The sequence below is a fragment of the Leptonychotes weddellii genome, chromosome 10 (genome assembly GCF_054177405.1).
Source record: "Leptonychotes weddellii isolate Sample4059 chromosome 10, ASM5417740v2, whole genome shotgun sequence".
Classification (NCBI taxonomy): domain Eukaryota; kingdom Metazoa; phylum Chordata; class Mammalia; order Carnivora; family Phocidae; genus Leptonychotes; species Leptonychotes weddellii.
Genome location: NC_138378.1, coordinates 22,013,505 through 22,027,067, shown reverse-complemented (window position 1 = coordinate 22,027,067; position 13,563 = coordinate 22,013,505). Strand labels below are relative to the sequence as shown.

The 13,563-nt window shown below is 51.0% G+C and overlaps 1 protein-coding gene across 12 annotated transcripts in view; it reads left to right on the top strand.

Annotated features, from left to right (window-relative positions):
* RALY (RALY heterogeneous nuclear ribonucleoprotein) overlaps positions 1-12,905 on the top strand; it is an 80,038-nt gene extending 67,133 nt beyond the window's left edge. For 6 of the 12 annotated variants that reach the window (XM_081832960.1, XM_081832967.1, XM_081832964.1 and 3 more), the window contains 7 exons: positions 5,109-5,373; positions 6,505-6,577; positions 6,771-6,818; positions 8,707-8,909; positions 9,620-9,733; positions 11,271-11,319; positions 12,491-12,905. In XM_081832960.1, coding sequence (XP_081689086.1) covers positions 5,118-5,373; positions 6,505-6,577; positions 6,771-6,818; positions 8,707-8,909; positions 9,620-9,733; positions 11,271-11,319; positions 12,491-12,899 — 1,152 coding nt within the window. In that variant the 5' untranslated portion in view covers positions 5,109-5,117 and the 3' untranslated portion in view covers positions 12,900-12,905. Of the gene's footprint in view, positions 1-5,108; positions 5,374-6,504; positions 6,578-6,770; positions 6,819-8,706; positions 8,910-9,619; positions 9,734-9,891; positions 10,071-11,270; positions 11,320-12,490 lie in introns of all 12 variants that reach the window. The other 6 variants (XM_081832970.1, XM_081832971.1, XM_081832961.1 and 3 more) reach the window with 6 other exon arrangements.
* The last annotated feature ends 658 nt before the right edge of the window (positions 12,906-13,563 follow it).

Below are 13,563 nucleotides of genomic sequence, written 5' to 3'. Positions count from 1 at the left end.
GGCCTAGACAGAGGCTCTAAATAGTCACTGGGGGGCATCAGGACCAAGAGCAGCAGCTCTTCTTTTGAAATTAGTGTTTGAAGAAGAAGAGATCCAGTGCCAGGGAGGAACTAAAGAGTTGGGGCAGTGGGCATTCTGATGGCTAAGTACCTCAGAGGTCATGCTGAAGACTAGACTTGAACCTGATAGCCAGGATTGGGAGGGCATAAGGGCTGACATGGCAGAGTGGGAGGCCTGGGATGGTTCCTGAAACGGTGTGTAGAAGCCTGGATTCAAGTCCCCTAGCTATTCCCTTTACTAGGCTGGATGGCCTTAAGTCACTTACCTTGCTGATCCTCAGCTTTTCATCTGTAAGATGAGATTGACAATGTCTGGATCAAGGATATACACTGGTTTTGTTCACTAAAATCCTGTGCAAACATGAGATGTTGTAGTAGAAAGGGGAAGGGGTGAGGACCAAGGAGAGGCTGTCATTGACTCAGGGTGACACGTTCTCTCACCTTGGCAAGCAGTACCCAAGGCATCTCTATGAATAGGCTCTGTGGAGTCAAACAGACTTGGGTTCCAGTTCTGGCTTTGCTGTATTAACCAATAACTTGGCCTCTCTCAGTCTTCCTTCCCCTATTTAAAATACCTCCTCACAGGGCTCTTGTGAGGATTAAATATGGTGGGGAATGTAAAGTCTGACACTGGTAATTAGAGGCTCTTCTTACCTTGATGGTTCGGGGGGGAGGGGGGTGTCTCATTTACCCAGAGTTCAGGGTTGGTCGTACCTTTTAGGGTTTTTCTACCTGTACAAAGCCCTATCACTTTACCACATGTTCAGGCTTGGCTCTTGGCTTCTAAAACACAGTTTCCATCTGAAATGTTTCAACTGGGAAAAACTTTGTTTTTGCCAAATTTCCTCTGTTCTTACTACCTTGGAGAAGTGAGCCCATCCCTTCCAGCTGTAAATTGCATTTCAAAGCCTGCGTCTCTGGTGGGTTTTAATTAGCTTAAAGGCCCAGCTTTTATGCAGCAGTTGTTCCTCTAGCAGGTAAAGGTGAAGACACTTGGGAGCCAGTCCCTAGTTTTCCTTAAAAAAAAAGCATATCTGGATTGCCCCCTCCCAGCTCCTCACTGTCTGAGGGTTGTCTCTCACCGGCCCAAAAGGAAAAGTGGGATATAAGAATCCTAGACTTAGAGGACCCATGGGGTTCTTGGCCCTGCTCCTCATGGGCTGGGTCATTGTGGTCAAGTCCATTCCCCTGTGTAACTCAGAGCGAGGGGCTTGTTCACTGAAGTCCCTGCTAATCTGACACTGCAGAAATCTCTGGAAATAAGTCTGGTTCGTTCTTCTCTCTCCACCACCATCTACCCACCTCTCCTTGGCTCATTGCTAAGCATGGGGCCTCTAGGGGCTGCAGACACCTTGCTCTCAATTACACAGCTAATCTGTGAGGCAGAGCTTGGCCCAGGGGGAAATAGCTTATCAAGTCAAGCAGCTTCTGCTGAATAGGATGTCAATATTTTCTAGGGCTCCTACTCTAAGCTAGGGGGAAGCCTGGAAAAACCAAGAAAGAATTGTGTGAGGAAGATTGAATTGGGGTTGGTTGGTCTGTCGGGGGAAGGGGGGTGTTTGGGTCAGAGACTCTAGTCTTTTAATGAGATGCCTGGGACCTCAGCCCCCAGTGGTGCGTGCACACCCCCCACCACCCCCTCTTAAGGTAGGGCTATGCTCCTGGGACATTATTCTTACTGTTTCCTCCCTAATATTTATTGGCCACTTACTGTGTCCCAGGCTTCGTCAGGCTTGCCTCTAACATTTGCAGGGCTGAACAAAGAGTACAGATGGAGACTTTACATACTATAAGTCTAAATATTTGAAGGTTATAAGTGAAGCTAACAAATTTTAAGGTTCGTAACAACCTGGAAGACCATGTCTGAATTTAGAAATCTTGACTCTTTGGGATTCTGTACCTGAACCTAGCAGTTCCAGAAGAGCTAGTCTGGGCACACTTTTCATTTCCTACCCCCAACTTGATCCCTCACTTTCAGGAGTCTCATAAACATGTTTAAACACGGAAGCTTTTCTGTATCTCCACAGATAGCTATCCCTTTGGGTTTAGGGAGTATGCACAAGAGCAGCACAGACTGCCCTTGGAGACTGCCATTGAAAGCAGATTAGGGCTGATTAGATAGGGAGTATAGGGCGGCGTTGGTGCCTGGAGCGGGCTTCAGGTGGACCTTTCTTGTGGCCTTGCAGATGCCTCACCCAGAATGGCCAAGGCATACATTTTCCCTGGTCTCTTCTCTGTTGTAGCCTTTTTGTGACATGGCTTCTGGCTGCCTTTTCTTGGCATTGTTCAGAAGGTGCTCCAGGCTGACTTTGACCGTCATTTAGAATGAGCCTCATCGATGGCAGTTTTACTAGAACAGATAAGTTCAACTATGGATTTGTTGAACTTCTGGGAGTGGGCCAGGAAGTGGCTGGGCCAGGAAGTGTAAGTACCAGTACTTAATGTTAGGCCTTTCCTGTCCTTCTGGAGCGGTCCTCTGATGTAACCTGTCCAGGGTCAGGGGTAGGAGATATTTGTACAGTCCCTTGAGGTAAAAGACATCCCTACAATTACATGCAAATTTCTTAAGAAATTCGCAAAGTCCTTTTTATGTACATTGTCCCAGACCCCAAGCGACAAGAGAAAAGACTGAGTATGGCCAAACTTGAAGCTCCTCACCAGCTAAGGAGTGAGCGCTGACCCTGCTGTATCACTAAACACAGGTGTTAGCAAATGCTTCCTGCTCAGTTGGTGGTAGAGGCTCCTGCCAGAGGTCTGAGGGAACCCAGCACCTATCATGTCCCTGCCAGGTCAGTGGCAGAGATAGTAGTCATCAACAGGTCTAAACCATCATCCCCCTGTCTTTCTCTCTTGGTCTACACCCCAGGCCAGTGGTTGGTTCCCTCCAGCCAAAGTAGGTGGCCCTTCCCTGAGCAAAAGCTTCATGGCTCTGAGCTGAACCAACCAGGAGAGTTATCTGATGGCCATGGAGGAGCCCCACAAACTTATTTCTTATATCCATGGATGGACAAGAGATTAACTTTTGATTGGCTTGTCATCCAGGTAGGAGAGGGATTATCAGAGAGGACTGTGAGGAATGGGGGGCCCTGGGGAACCCACATACATTGAGCATTTTTTTACTGCACATGGACAGTATTAAGTGTTTTCATGGGTGATATCTTTTGTGTTCCTCACTGCTTAATAAATGATGATTGGATGCAAAAGTAAACTGAGTAACAAAAAAGAGTCTGTCCCTTCCAGACCCTTTCCAGAGCTGGCACCAGTCCCTTCATCAATGGCAGTGCCTTCTTTAGCCCCTGTCTTTTACCTCGGATGGCGCACACTTGACCCCAGTATATCCATGGAGCTACTGCAAGCCCACCATAGGAGTAGGTTTCTTCCTCAGAATTATTCTCAGGGCCAGCCTATGGTTTCCTTGCAGTCCGTGCCATCTGCTGGTCAGAACATGCCAGCTTCCAGGCTGGAAGGATTGAAGAAGAAAAGGGTCTCTTATGCTAGTGGAACAAAAGATAAGGCTTTTCCAGTTTATACTCTGCACTGCTCTAATTCTCTGACAAGAAGCTCCCTCTACCCTCAGATACTAGGTTAGTAGGCAGGTGTTTACCGTTAGCCTAGGCTGATGAGAATTTTTATACATACTGCTTGGGGTCTTTAGCACCTTCTCTAGTAGCTCTCAGCAGGGGTATTGAAATAGGAGTGTTCTAAAAAGGAGTTGTACAAATCCATGCCAGTGAGCAGAAGGCTGGGCCAGGAAGTGTAAGTACCAGTACTTAATGTTAGGCCTTTCCTACTGTCATCAAGCCTCCTTTTCTGTTCCTTCTGGAGCTGTCCTCTGATGTAACCTGTCCAGGGTCAGGGGTAGGAGACATTTGTACAGTCCCTTGGGGTAAAAGACATTGCCAGAGTGTGGAGAGCAAAGAGTAGGTACAATATGATCTCTAAGCAAACAAATTTGAATGAGTCAGTATTAAAAGTGGTACTAACTCAAAAAATTAATTTATTAAAAACAATTCTCAGGTAAATATGTTTACTTAACTATAGTTTTTAAATTGGCTTTAGCTCTGGGAAGGAAAGTGATAGAGCTGGGGGGCGGGGTGGAAAAAGGGCTGTAGGGACCAGCTGACGTGGGTTTGAGTGCTCATTCCTGGCAAGTTAAAAAACATTTGGGGGCTGTTTTTTGGTAAAATATGAACAATAGTAATACTATTTATAGGATCTTGTGATTACTCAATATTACATGCCACCCTTAGCCTACAGTGAGTGCTCAGTGAGGCTTGTTTAGCTCACCTTTTTAAAAATGGTTGGTACCGGGGCACCTGGGTGGCTCAGTCGGTTGAGCGTCTGCCTTCAGCTCAGGTCATGATCCCAGGGTCCTGGGATCAAGTCCCACATCAGGGTCCCTGCTCAGCAGGGAGCCTGCTTCTCCCTCTCCCTCTGTCTGCCGCTCCCCCTGCTTATGCGCTCTCTCTGTCAAATAAATAAAAATCTTTAAAAATAAAAAAAATAAAAATGATTGTACCAGTAAAGACAGCCAAAGCTAGGTCAATGTCTGGATCAGACTGAGCAGTTTTCATAATGTGGTAGAGCAGGTATTACTTGGGAATTTCCATGTGACTTCTTTGCCATGGTTCTACATTAAAGGAACAGAAGAAAAATGATGGAAGATCTTCAAATTTAGATCCTGCATGGGGTAACTTATTTCACATAAGCATTAAAGAAGGAATGGGTTTAAAAGAATTAGACTCAAGCAGACCAGGGTTCAAATCTTAGCCCTGTCGCTCACTAACATCATGACCTCTGAATGTGCATTTTCTCCCTTGTGAAATGGCCTGGTTCTACTTGTCATGTCAGTACCAAATGAGGGAACATATATAAAGCACCTGGCCATGAGGTCAGCAATCCAGTAAGCTATAAAAAGGGGAGGCTGGATGCTGTAGAGATGTATGTATAGCAGGGCAGAAAGCCATCCAGGTTAGCCATGATGTGGGCCATGGGTAGCCCTTGAGCCCAACTGGGGGACCCAGCTTCATAGTGGCTTTCTCTCTGCAGGTGGCCATCATGTCCTTGAAGATCCAGACAAGCAATGTAACCAACAAGAATGACCCCAAGTCTATCAATTCTCGGGTCTTCATTGGAAACCTCAACACAGCTGTGGTGAAGAAGTCGGATGTGGAGACCATCTTCTCCAAGTATGGCCGCGTGGCCGGCTGTTCTGTGCACAAAGGCTATGCCTTTGTCCAGTACGCCAATGAGCGCCATGCCCGGGCAGCTGTGCTGGGAGAGAATGGGCGGGTGCTGGCCGGGCAGACCCTGGGTAAGCGTCTCTCCTTGGCCCTGCTCCTCGTACTCTCCTGAGCGGGTTCCAGCCTTCACTTTCTGGCTTCTCTCTTAGGCCCCTTTCTGTTTCCCTTGCTACTACCCACCACCCCTATCTAAATGTTAATCACTATTAAGTAGTTATAAAATTTGCCTGTAGGGAGTATTTTAGGAGCTTCTCAAAATTGCTTCTGTCTTGTCTTTGCTTTCATGGTGACTCTTAATGACAAGCTTTATGGTTCCAGTTAAAATGCAGATTCCTAAGAGAAAAGGAACAGTGGACTAGCATAGCCTAGAACATTGGGCTACGGATGGTTTAGGTTAGAACTCTTTATGAGAGCCAGGAAGAGGGGCTGGGAGCACAAGGTGAAGCAGGTGCCTTTGGCCATGGTGCTGTATATATATGATGTGACCATGTGGCAGTCTACCTTGGAGTGTGTACAATGCACCTACTTCTGTGTATATGTATGTTCAAGAAGGGATATCTGTGTGAAATGTGGATGTAACTAAGCATGTGGAGAACATGTGGACACATCTTTAGTACATATATATGAAAAATGTGTGTCAGAATATGCTAGTGTGTGTAAGCAGATATGCATATTTATTTACAAAATATTAATTGAGATCCTGTCATATGCTAAGCATCATTCTAGGTATAAAGATGTTCGGTAGAACATTTGTTTGAATGTGCAGTGGCTCATCTGTATGCGGGCAGTTCTGTATATTGGACATCGGCGTCAAGTACTTGGGAGTATATGTGTTATTTTTGTGTGTGACTTGATTACCTGGATACATGAACATGTGTGTGAAGATACGTATTTGAAGTATTTACGTACGTGAGAGTACTTGAGAATGCATGTATGTGATTTCCATGGCATGTGTGTGTGAGTGATAGGTCTGTGAACATGCATGCAGGTGTCTGAATGTACATGGATTTGTAAATAGGCCTGTCTCTGTGATGTGTGGGTATGAGTCTAATGTGTGGAGACCTCTGTTGGTTAAGTTAGGACAGTCCATGTGTACCTCATGTAAGCAGGTAGAAGTCGCTGCTCACGTGCATGAGGGTGATGTGTGTTTGGGTACCCTGCTGTGCTACCAGCGTCTGACTGTGCCTCCTCCCTCCACACAGATATCAACATGGCTGGAGAGCCCAAGCCCAACAGACCTAAGGGGCTAAAGAGAGCAGCATCTGCCATATACAGGTGGGGCGCTCTGTCTTGTCTGTCTCTCTCCATCTGGGTGGGATTGGTCCCTCTTTGCACAGAGGGAGAGAACACTGGTTGGTGACAGTGTGCCGAGCCTAGAATCTGGGGAGGCGTTTGGAGATGAGGGCCTGTGGAGAGTGGGCTGAGTGGCTGTCCCTAAGCCCCGGCCCTCTCCCCTTTGTTTCCCCAGTGGCTACAGCTTTGACTATGATTACTACCGGGACGACTTCTACGACAGGTGAGCAGGGGAGGGGCGTGCCCAGGCATGAAACAGCCAAGCTGGAAGGGTCCTGAGAGATTGCTGGTGCAGCCCACTCAGTCCTCCAAGTGGGAACCAGAGCCCAGAGGTGTGGACAGGCATCTGCCCAAGGCTGCTCCACAGATGGGTGGCAGAGCTGGAACTAGGGTCTAGTTCTGCAGGTGCCCAGGTCAGAGCTTCCCCCAACCCACACTGTCTCCTGCTCTCTGACTGCCCTTCCTCCTCCTAGGGTGGGACTCAACGGGACTAGTCAGCAAGGGACGTATAAACATAGCAAGTTGGATTACAGAACAGGTTACAGGAGTAGGTACAGGGAGTTTGAGCCCTCACGCTCCTGCTGTTCAGTCTCCTTTCCTATTGGAGGTGCTCAGCCAGGTGGAAGGGACCTCAGAGCTCAGTATGAGCCCCTTGGCCTTTCATTTATAGCCGAGGCCAGCGGTCCTTTGGAGGTCTGAATTAGTCCCTGCTAGGCTATGGCCCACCCTTCATCAGACCCCAGCCTTGAGCTGTGGGCTCCATTCCATGGCACCAGCCACATTCTTGAGTGGAAATCATGATGGGACTGTTCCAACACCCCCACCCCCCACCCCCAGCCTGTGGGAAGGAGGAACAGAACCTCTCTGAGCCTCGGTTATCTCACCTCTGAATGGTTTCAGGAGACAGTGTGGTGTAGTGGAATGGGCCCTAGCCTGGGAGTCCGAAGACCTGGGTGCTAATCCCAGCTCTGCCACTGAGTGGATTGTGTGACTTTGGGCAGATCCCCTCCCAGTCTCTGAAATGGGCTTGCACCAAGTGATCCCTCAAGGCCCCTCCAGCTCTGGGATTCTGTGGTTCAGTGATTCTGACCAAGGCCAGAGCCACCCCCTCCCCTTAGGGGCAGAAATGCAGGGTCTGGGACTGGATCCATTCCCAGAGACTCTCCATCTCCAGCCATCACCAGCCCAGGGCAGGGGCTCTCTGAACAAAGGAGTGCCAAGCCATGGGGCACTGAACTGCCCAGTGATGGCTGTCACCAAAGTGAGCCCATAGTGTACCCCTAAGGTTCTGTTCCCTGCGGAAAGGTAATAGTAGCAGATGGGGTGTGAGAGACCCCTACTCAGCCTACAAGCTTCTGTCTGATGAGCAGGAAAAGAAGCCCTCTTGGAGAGGGCTGTGTGTTGACATTGGGGCCAGTACATAAACTGGGAGCCCAGGGTTCTGATTGAGCTGCCTAACCTTGATACGCTGCTGATCTCTTCCCCTCCATCTCTGAAGTGGACTAAGAGGGCTGGGATGATTAAAGGGGGCCCAGCCCCTGAAATCTTAGGCTCCTGGTTTGAGAGTCTCAGTATCCTATCACACCTTTTAACACGTGTGTTTTTAACCAAGTTTTTTCATTCTCTGCCCTCACAGCAGCCTTGGGGTGGGGTGGGGGGTTGGCACAGAATTGGGGTAGTCGTCATCATGAAGCAGATAGGAAAACTGAGGCTCAGGCAGACAGGGATTCCAATCCATTCCCACATCTTTCTGTTCCCAGCTGGCGATTTGCGTTGCTTTAGGGACATTGGCAAACTGACCAGTGGTTGGGGTGGCAGTTGACTGAGCAGAAGCCAGGTCAGGTAATACTGCAGATCTAGGGAAGGCTTCTTTCTTGGGCTGGTCTCCGTTTGCTCCTTTCTTGAACTGGGGCTATAACCATTACCACCTGCCTTACCCAACCTGGCTGGTGGGAAAGGTGGATGGAATGAGAGTCCCAGAAGCTTTTAAGGTCGGAAAAGCCATTTCTCTTCACCCCCAGGGCTTGTTGGGAGCAGGCAGAGGTGTGTAGTACAGGCTGCCCACCAGCCACATGTTGGTCTAGAGTCACAGTGCCCTCTGGTGGCCACAGGCCATGCTGCAGCCTCTGGCCCATTTGCCCCTACAGGCTCTTCGACTATCGGGGCCGCCTGTCACCTGTGCCAGTGCCCAGGGCAGTCCCTGTGAAGCGACCCCGGGTCACGGTCCCCTTGGTCCGGCGCGTCAAAACCACCATACCTGTCAAGCTCTTTGCCCGCTCCACGGCCATTCCCGCCGGCTCAGCCAAGATCAAGTGTGAGTGACTAGATCTTGCTAGATCATTTTTATTTTTTTCATTAGCAAACTAACAGAATCACATATTTCTACATTGGAAAATAGATGAAGGAGCAAATCTCCCACAGTTCTGCAGCTCTAACACTACCAAGTGAGTATTTTTATTCATTTCTAAGAGGAAAAGGCTGACCTTTGAGGAGGAGGGGCTTGGGTCGGACACAGAAATGTCCAGTGCTGTGACATGGAACCCAGGGAGGAGAAGGTGTCATCTTTCCTGTAGTAAGGACAAGGCTGCCCAGGCCCACTACTCCACATGCCCTCTGGTGTACACATGCTGCAGTCAGGCACCCAGGAAATCTGATGGTCAAACACCCACGTTTATACACCTGCAATCAGGGCATCATCCTATAACATGAGGAGAAACACATACGCTTGCTCAGGTGCACACCGCACCTGCATTTTTATCCATCTCCAGTGCATTTCAGGAGTTGAACGGTCAGGGGAGAAGGTCCCAAGTTCAGAAAGGTGGGCTGGTTACTGTAGGCATGGCTTCAGAAGTCTTGGGGGGAAGCCACGGACAGCTCCAGCCTTTTTCCTGGCCAAAGAACCGCAGATGAGGACAGTTCCGGCCCCTGGCCTGCCTTTGTAGTTGACAGAATGGGGCTAGGGTCTTACGTTAGTGTCAGGCTCCTAGCCCCTGGCTGACAGCCCTGTACTCCCTTCACTCCCAGTAAAGAGCAGTGAGCTGCAGGCCATCAAGACAGAGCTGACACAGATCAAGTCCAACATCGACGCTCTGCTGGGCCGCTTGGAGCAGATTGCCGAGGAGCAGAAGGCCAACCCAGGTCAGCTTCCAGGGGTCCTCGCCCAGCTCAGTGAGCAGGGGCACAGGGCAGAGTGTGGGGAGGACAGTGCGCAAGGCAGAGAGGGGCTTAGCTTCTGCTGCGGTAACTGCCCTGGGCAGCCTTCTTTATTCCCTTCTTCCCACTCCTTTCCCCTCAAGATGGCAAGAAGAAGGGCGACAGCAGCAGTGGCAGTGGTGGGGGCAGTAGTGGTGGCAGCAGCCGGCCGCCAGCCCCCCAGGAGGACACGGCTTCTGAGGCAGGCACGCCCCAGGGAGCAGCACAGGCTCGGGACGACGGCGATGAGGAGGGGCTGCTGACACACAGTGAGGAAGAGCTGGTGAGGGCCCAGCAGGGGAGGGGCTTGCAGGAGGGCAGCAGGGGAGGGGGAGCCTCTGAGCTGGCTGGTGGCCCTGTGAGCTCCCTCCTTCCTCTTTCGGAAGAGCACGGGAATGCCTATTTCAGCTGCCAGTCCGAAGTCCCACTGAGGACCGAGGTAGACCTCTCTTTAGTCCAGGGCCCACTCTAGATTCGGTTTCCACGTGGGTTGGAGGAGAGAAGAGTCAGGGGCTCAGGGGAGCACACGCGGTCTGCAGAGTTCCAGGGGGCAGGACTGGGATTGCCTGGGGAAGCCACAGGGAGGTTGGGTATCCACCCTACCCAAGGACTTTCTAAAAGCCATTACTGCCGAAGTGCGCAAGAGCCTGTCTCATGAGGGAGGCATGGAGGGAGTTCTCTGTTACTGGAACTCTTCAGAGTGCCAGTGGGAAGCCATTGGCAAGGAGCTTAATATTGAGTAGGAAGGTAGACCACACTCTTGAGTATGTAAGGTAACTGTTGTGTGCTTATCCATTTACCTAACAGGCACTCAGTGAGCACCAGGCCCTGTAGTTTCTAACTTCATTTAACCTTAACAACAGCCTTGCACTGTGCAAAGTATTACTCTTCCCGACTTTTACCCAGTGAGGAAACGGTGGCTCAGAGGAGTAGAGTAACTTGCTCAGGGCCTTATAACTGATAGGGGCTGAGCCAGAATTAGAGCCCAGACTTCTTCACCAGGTTTGGAACTTTCTCCTTTTCATCAAAGCTGGGGTTCTGGCCCAAGGACAGATGGGCCCATGGCCACCATACTTATGAGGTCCTCCTCCTCATGCCCCCAGCTCCTCTCTCTTTTTTTGACCCAATTACTTTCTTAGGCATAGTAGTCTCCATAAAGACCCTAACCATGCCCCAAAGATGGGGAGCTCACCAGCCTACTAGGCTTTCAGCCTGCTACAGTCTGAGAAGGTCTTTCTATGCAGAAATGTGTCCCCTGCCAGACCTAGAACATCCTCGACTGGTCCCTTCTCTCTTCTGGAGGGCCCCCAGATCATCCTGTCAGGATTCCAAGCCAGCTGTGTTGAGACTGTTCCCATAACCATTCCCCTTGGCTGTCTATCCCTCTGTTGGAGTTTGGTCTCCGGATGTGCTCTGGGCCGCAGGGATGACTCAGAGTTGGTAGTGAGTGATGTGTGGTTTCTCGTTGCCTCCTCCCTATCAGGAGCACAGCCAGGACACAGACGTGGAGGATGGGGCCTTGCAGTAAGCAGGTACGGGGGTCCAGGTGGACGGGGTGAAGTGAAGCAGACCTGGCAGGTTCGTGCTATGCCCAGCGAGGAAGGCTCCCCCATCCTCAGCCATTCTACTGTGCTCCTTTGTGGTGAGAGCTTGGTAGGCTGTGGGAGCAGGAGCCGTGGATGGGCTAGCCAGGCCAGCCCTGCAGGGATTCCCTCGGCGCACTCCGAGCCATGTTGCCCATCTCCTCCACCCTTGAGGAGCTCTGAGTCTGATGGAAGAAGGCACAAACCATGACCAGTGTGAGCCTGATGATGGGCTGGAGAGCCGGGTGGTCAGAGAGGGGTGTGGTGGAAGAGCCGGTAATACGTAGTTGAGCCTGTGGAGGGTTGAGGGAGAGGCATCTGAGGGAACAGCTTTAGCTCAGCACAGGGGGCTCTGATGGGCGTCGGTATATGGGAGATGACTAGGAGCCTCCAGTAGCGGTAGTCGCAGCCCTGCGTGGGCAGGGAGAGTTCATCATCAGCGAGGGACGGTTGTGCCGGGCTTAGGGGCTGGAACTTGATCCTGCCCGGAGGAAACTGTCCCAGCCCTGCCAGGTTGTGATGGTGCCAGCCTAGCGGATGGGGGAACTGAGGCACGGGGGGGTGGGGGGGAGCAGGGTGGTAGCATGTATCTCACCAGTCCCAAGGTGGTAATTGGTGGAGCCTAGGTTTGAGTCCGGTGGTGTGTGGCCTCACAACCCAGTGTTCACCACCCTGCTCTGCCCCATTCCTTTGGGGCCATGTTCAGGGTAAGACAGGCTTGGGTGGAGGAAGGCCTCAAAACAGCACACGTGTCTTTACATAAGACACATCCATGCTGTGAGCTGTTCTACCAGCAAGATCTTCCCAGACAGTTTAGGAAATTCTAGATCTGTAGTCGGTCTCCTCTGGGAGCTTCCTGGTTGGTTTTACCAAGGAGGCTAAGTTTGACCTTGTGAAGCCAGTTTGCAGGTGAGGAAATGGGAGGCTTAGGGGGAGAGGGAGAGACTCACCAGAGGTTGCGTGGCCAGAAAATTAGAAGGCCAGAGCCAGAGTGCAGGCCTGTGTCTGTCTGCAAATGGCAAACACCTTTCTCCCCTTTGTCTTCCCAACCCAAGTTATCAAGAGTACCAGGGGCTCTTGCTCTCAGCCTCAGTCTTTCCTTTGTCTCTCTCTTTCTCAGCCTGACAGGAACGATGGCCACCGGCAGGAGAAGGGCGTGCACTGTACCAGGCCTAAAGCTGGGCACCCGCCCCTGGAGACTACCCCCAGCGGGTCCCAGGAGAGCCGGCCGCAGGCATCTCCTCCCGCACACATCCCAGCCAGTGCTGCATCCTCTGCAGGTGGAGTTATTGGCCACCCTTCCCCTCACGCCCTCCCTGTTGGCACCACCCAGGCCAGAGGGCAGCGCACAGAGGTTTCCCCACACTCTACCTCCCCTCCCAGGACACTCCCAGGCTTGGGGTTTTTCTATAGGTTTGGAGAGGGGAGGGTCCCAGGGAGGGTACCCTGACAATAAAGAGATTGGATCCCAACTTGCTCTGAGATGGGATGGTTTGTGTTTTCTCAGGGTCCCCGGGCCCTCCTGCTGAGCCAGAGTCTGGTCTGGTCTGTTTCACTCCATTCTTTTTCCTCCCTTGCACTTTCCAGCCAGGGAGCATTGTCCAGGGTGCATAACACTGGTCTGTCTCGGCTTCCACAGCTAAAATGGGGATAAAAATGGCCAATAGGGTTGTTGGGGAGGGTCACATATCCAGGTCCCCAAGAGACTACTTCGGTGGCTAAAGTGTCAAGCAGTTGTGACCCACTTTGGTTAGACAGTGGTAGGTCCAGGTCTTAGCTTCTCACTCAGTCTCGTTTTTCCCAGCTCTGAGATGATTCTAGAATCCACCTCTTCTCCTTCCCTGTCCTAGTTTGGGACACTGTGTTTTTTTCACTCGGGCTTTATCCTCTCACCAGCCTCACAGTGTCTAGCGTCTCCCTGCCCCATTTCCCACTAGACACCACAGTGCTTTATCTGAGTCATGTCTCTTCCCTGTAAAACCCTTACCTGACTGCTCACCATCAGGACAAAACCCCAACTCCTGTACACGATCCTATATGCCCTGGCCTCTCTCCCTTGTTACCACCTCTCTTTCCTGGCCCACTCAAAACAGGTCCTTCACTCTCCTAGGCGGCAAGGAATGGAGCTCCAGTCCATTTGACCTCAGGCAGTAGGAGGTTGGCATTAGAATATCTGTGCCTCCCTCTACCTGT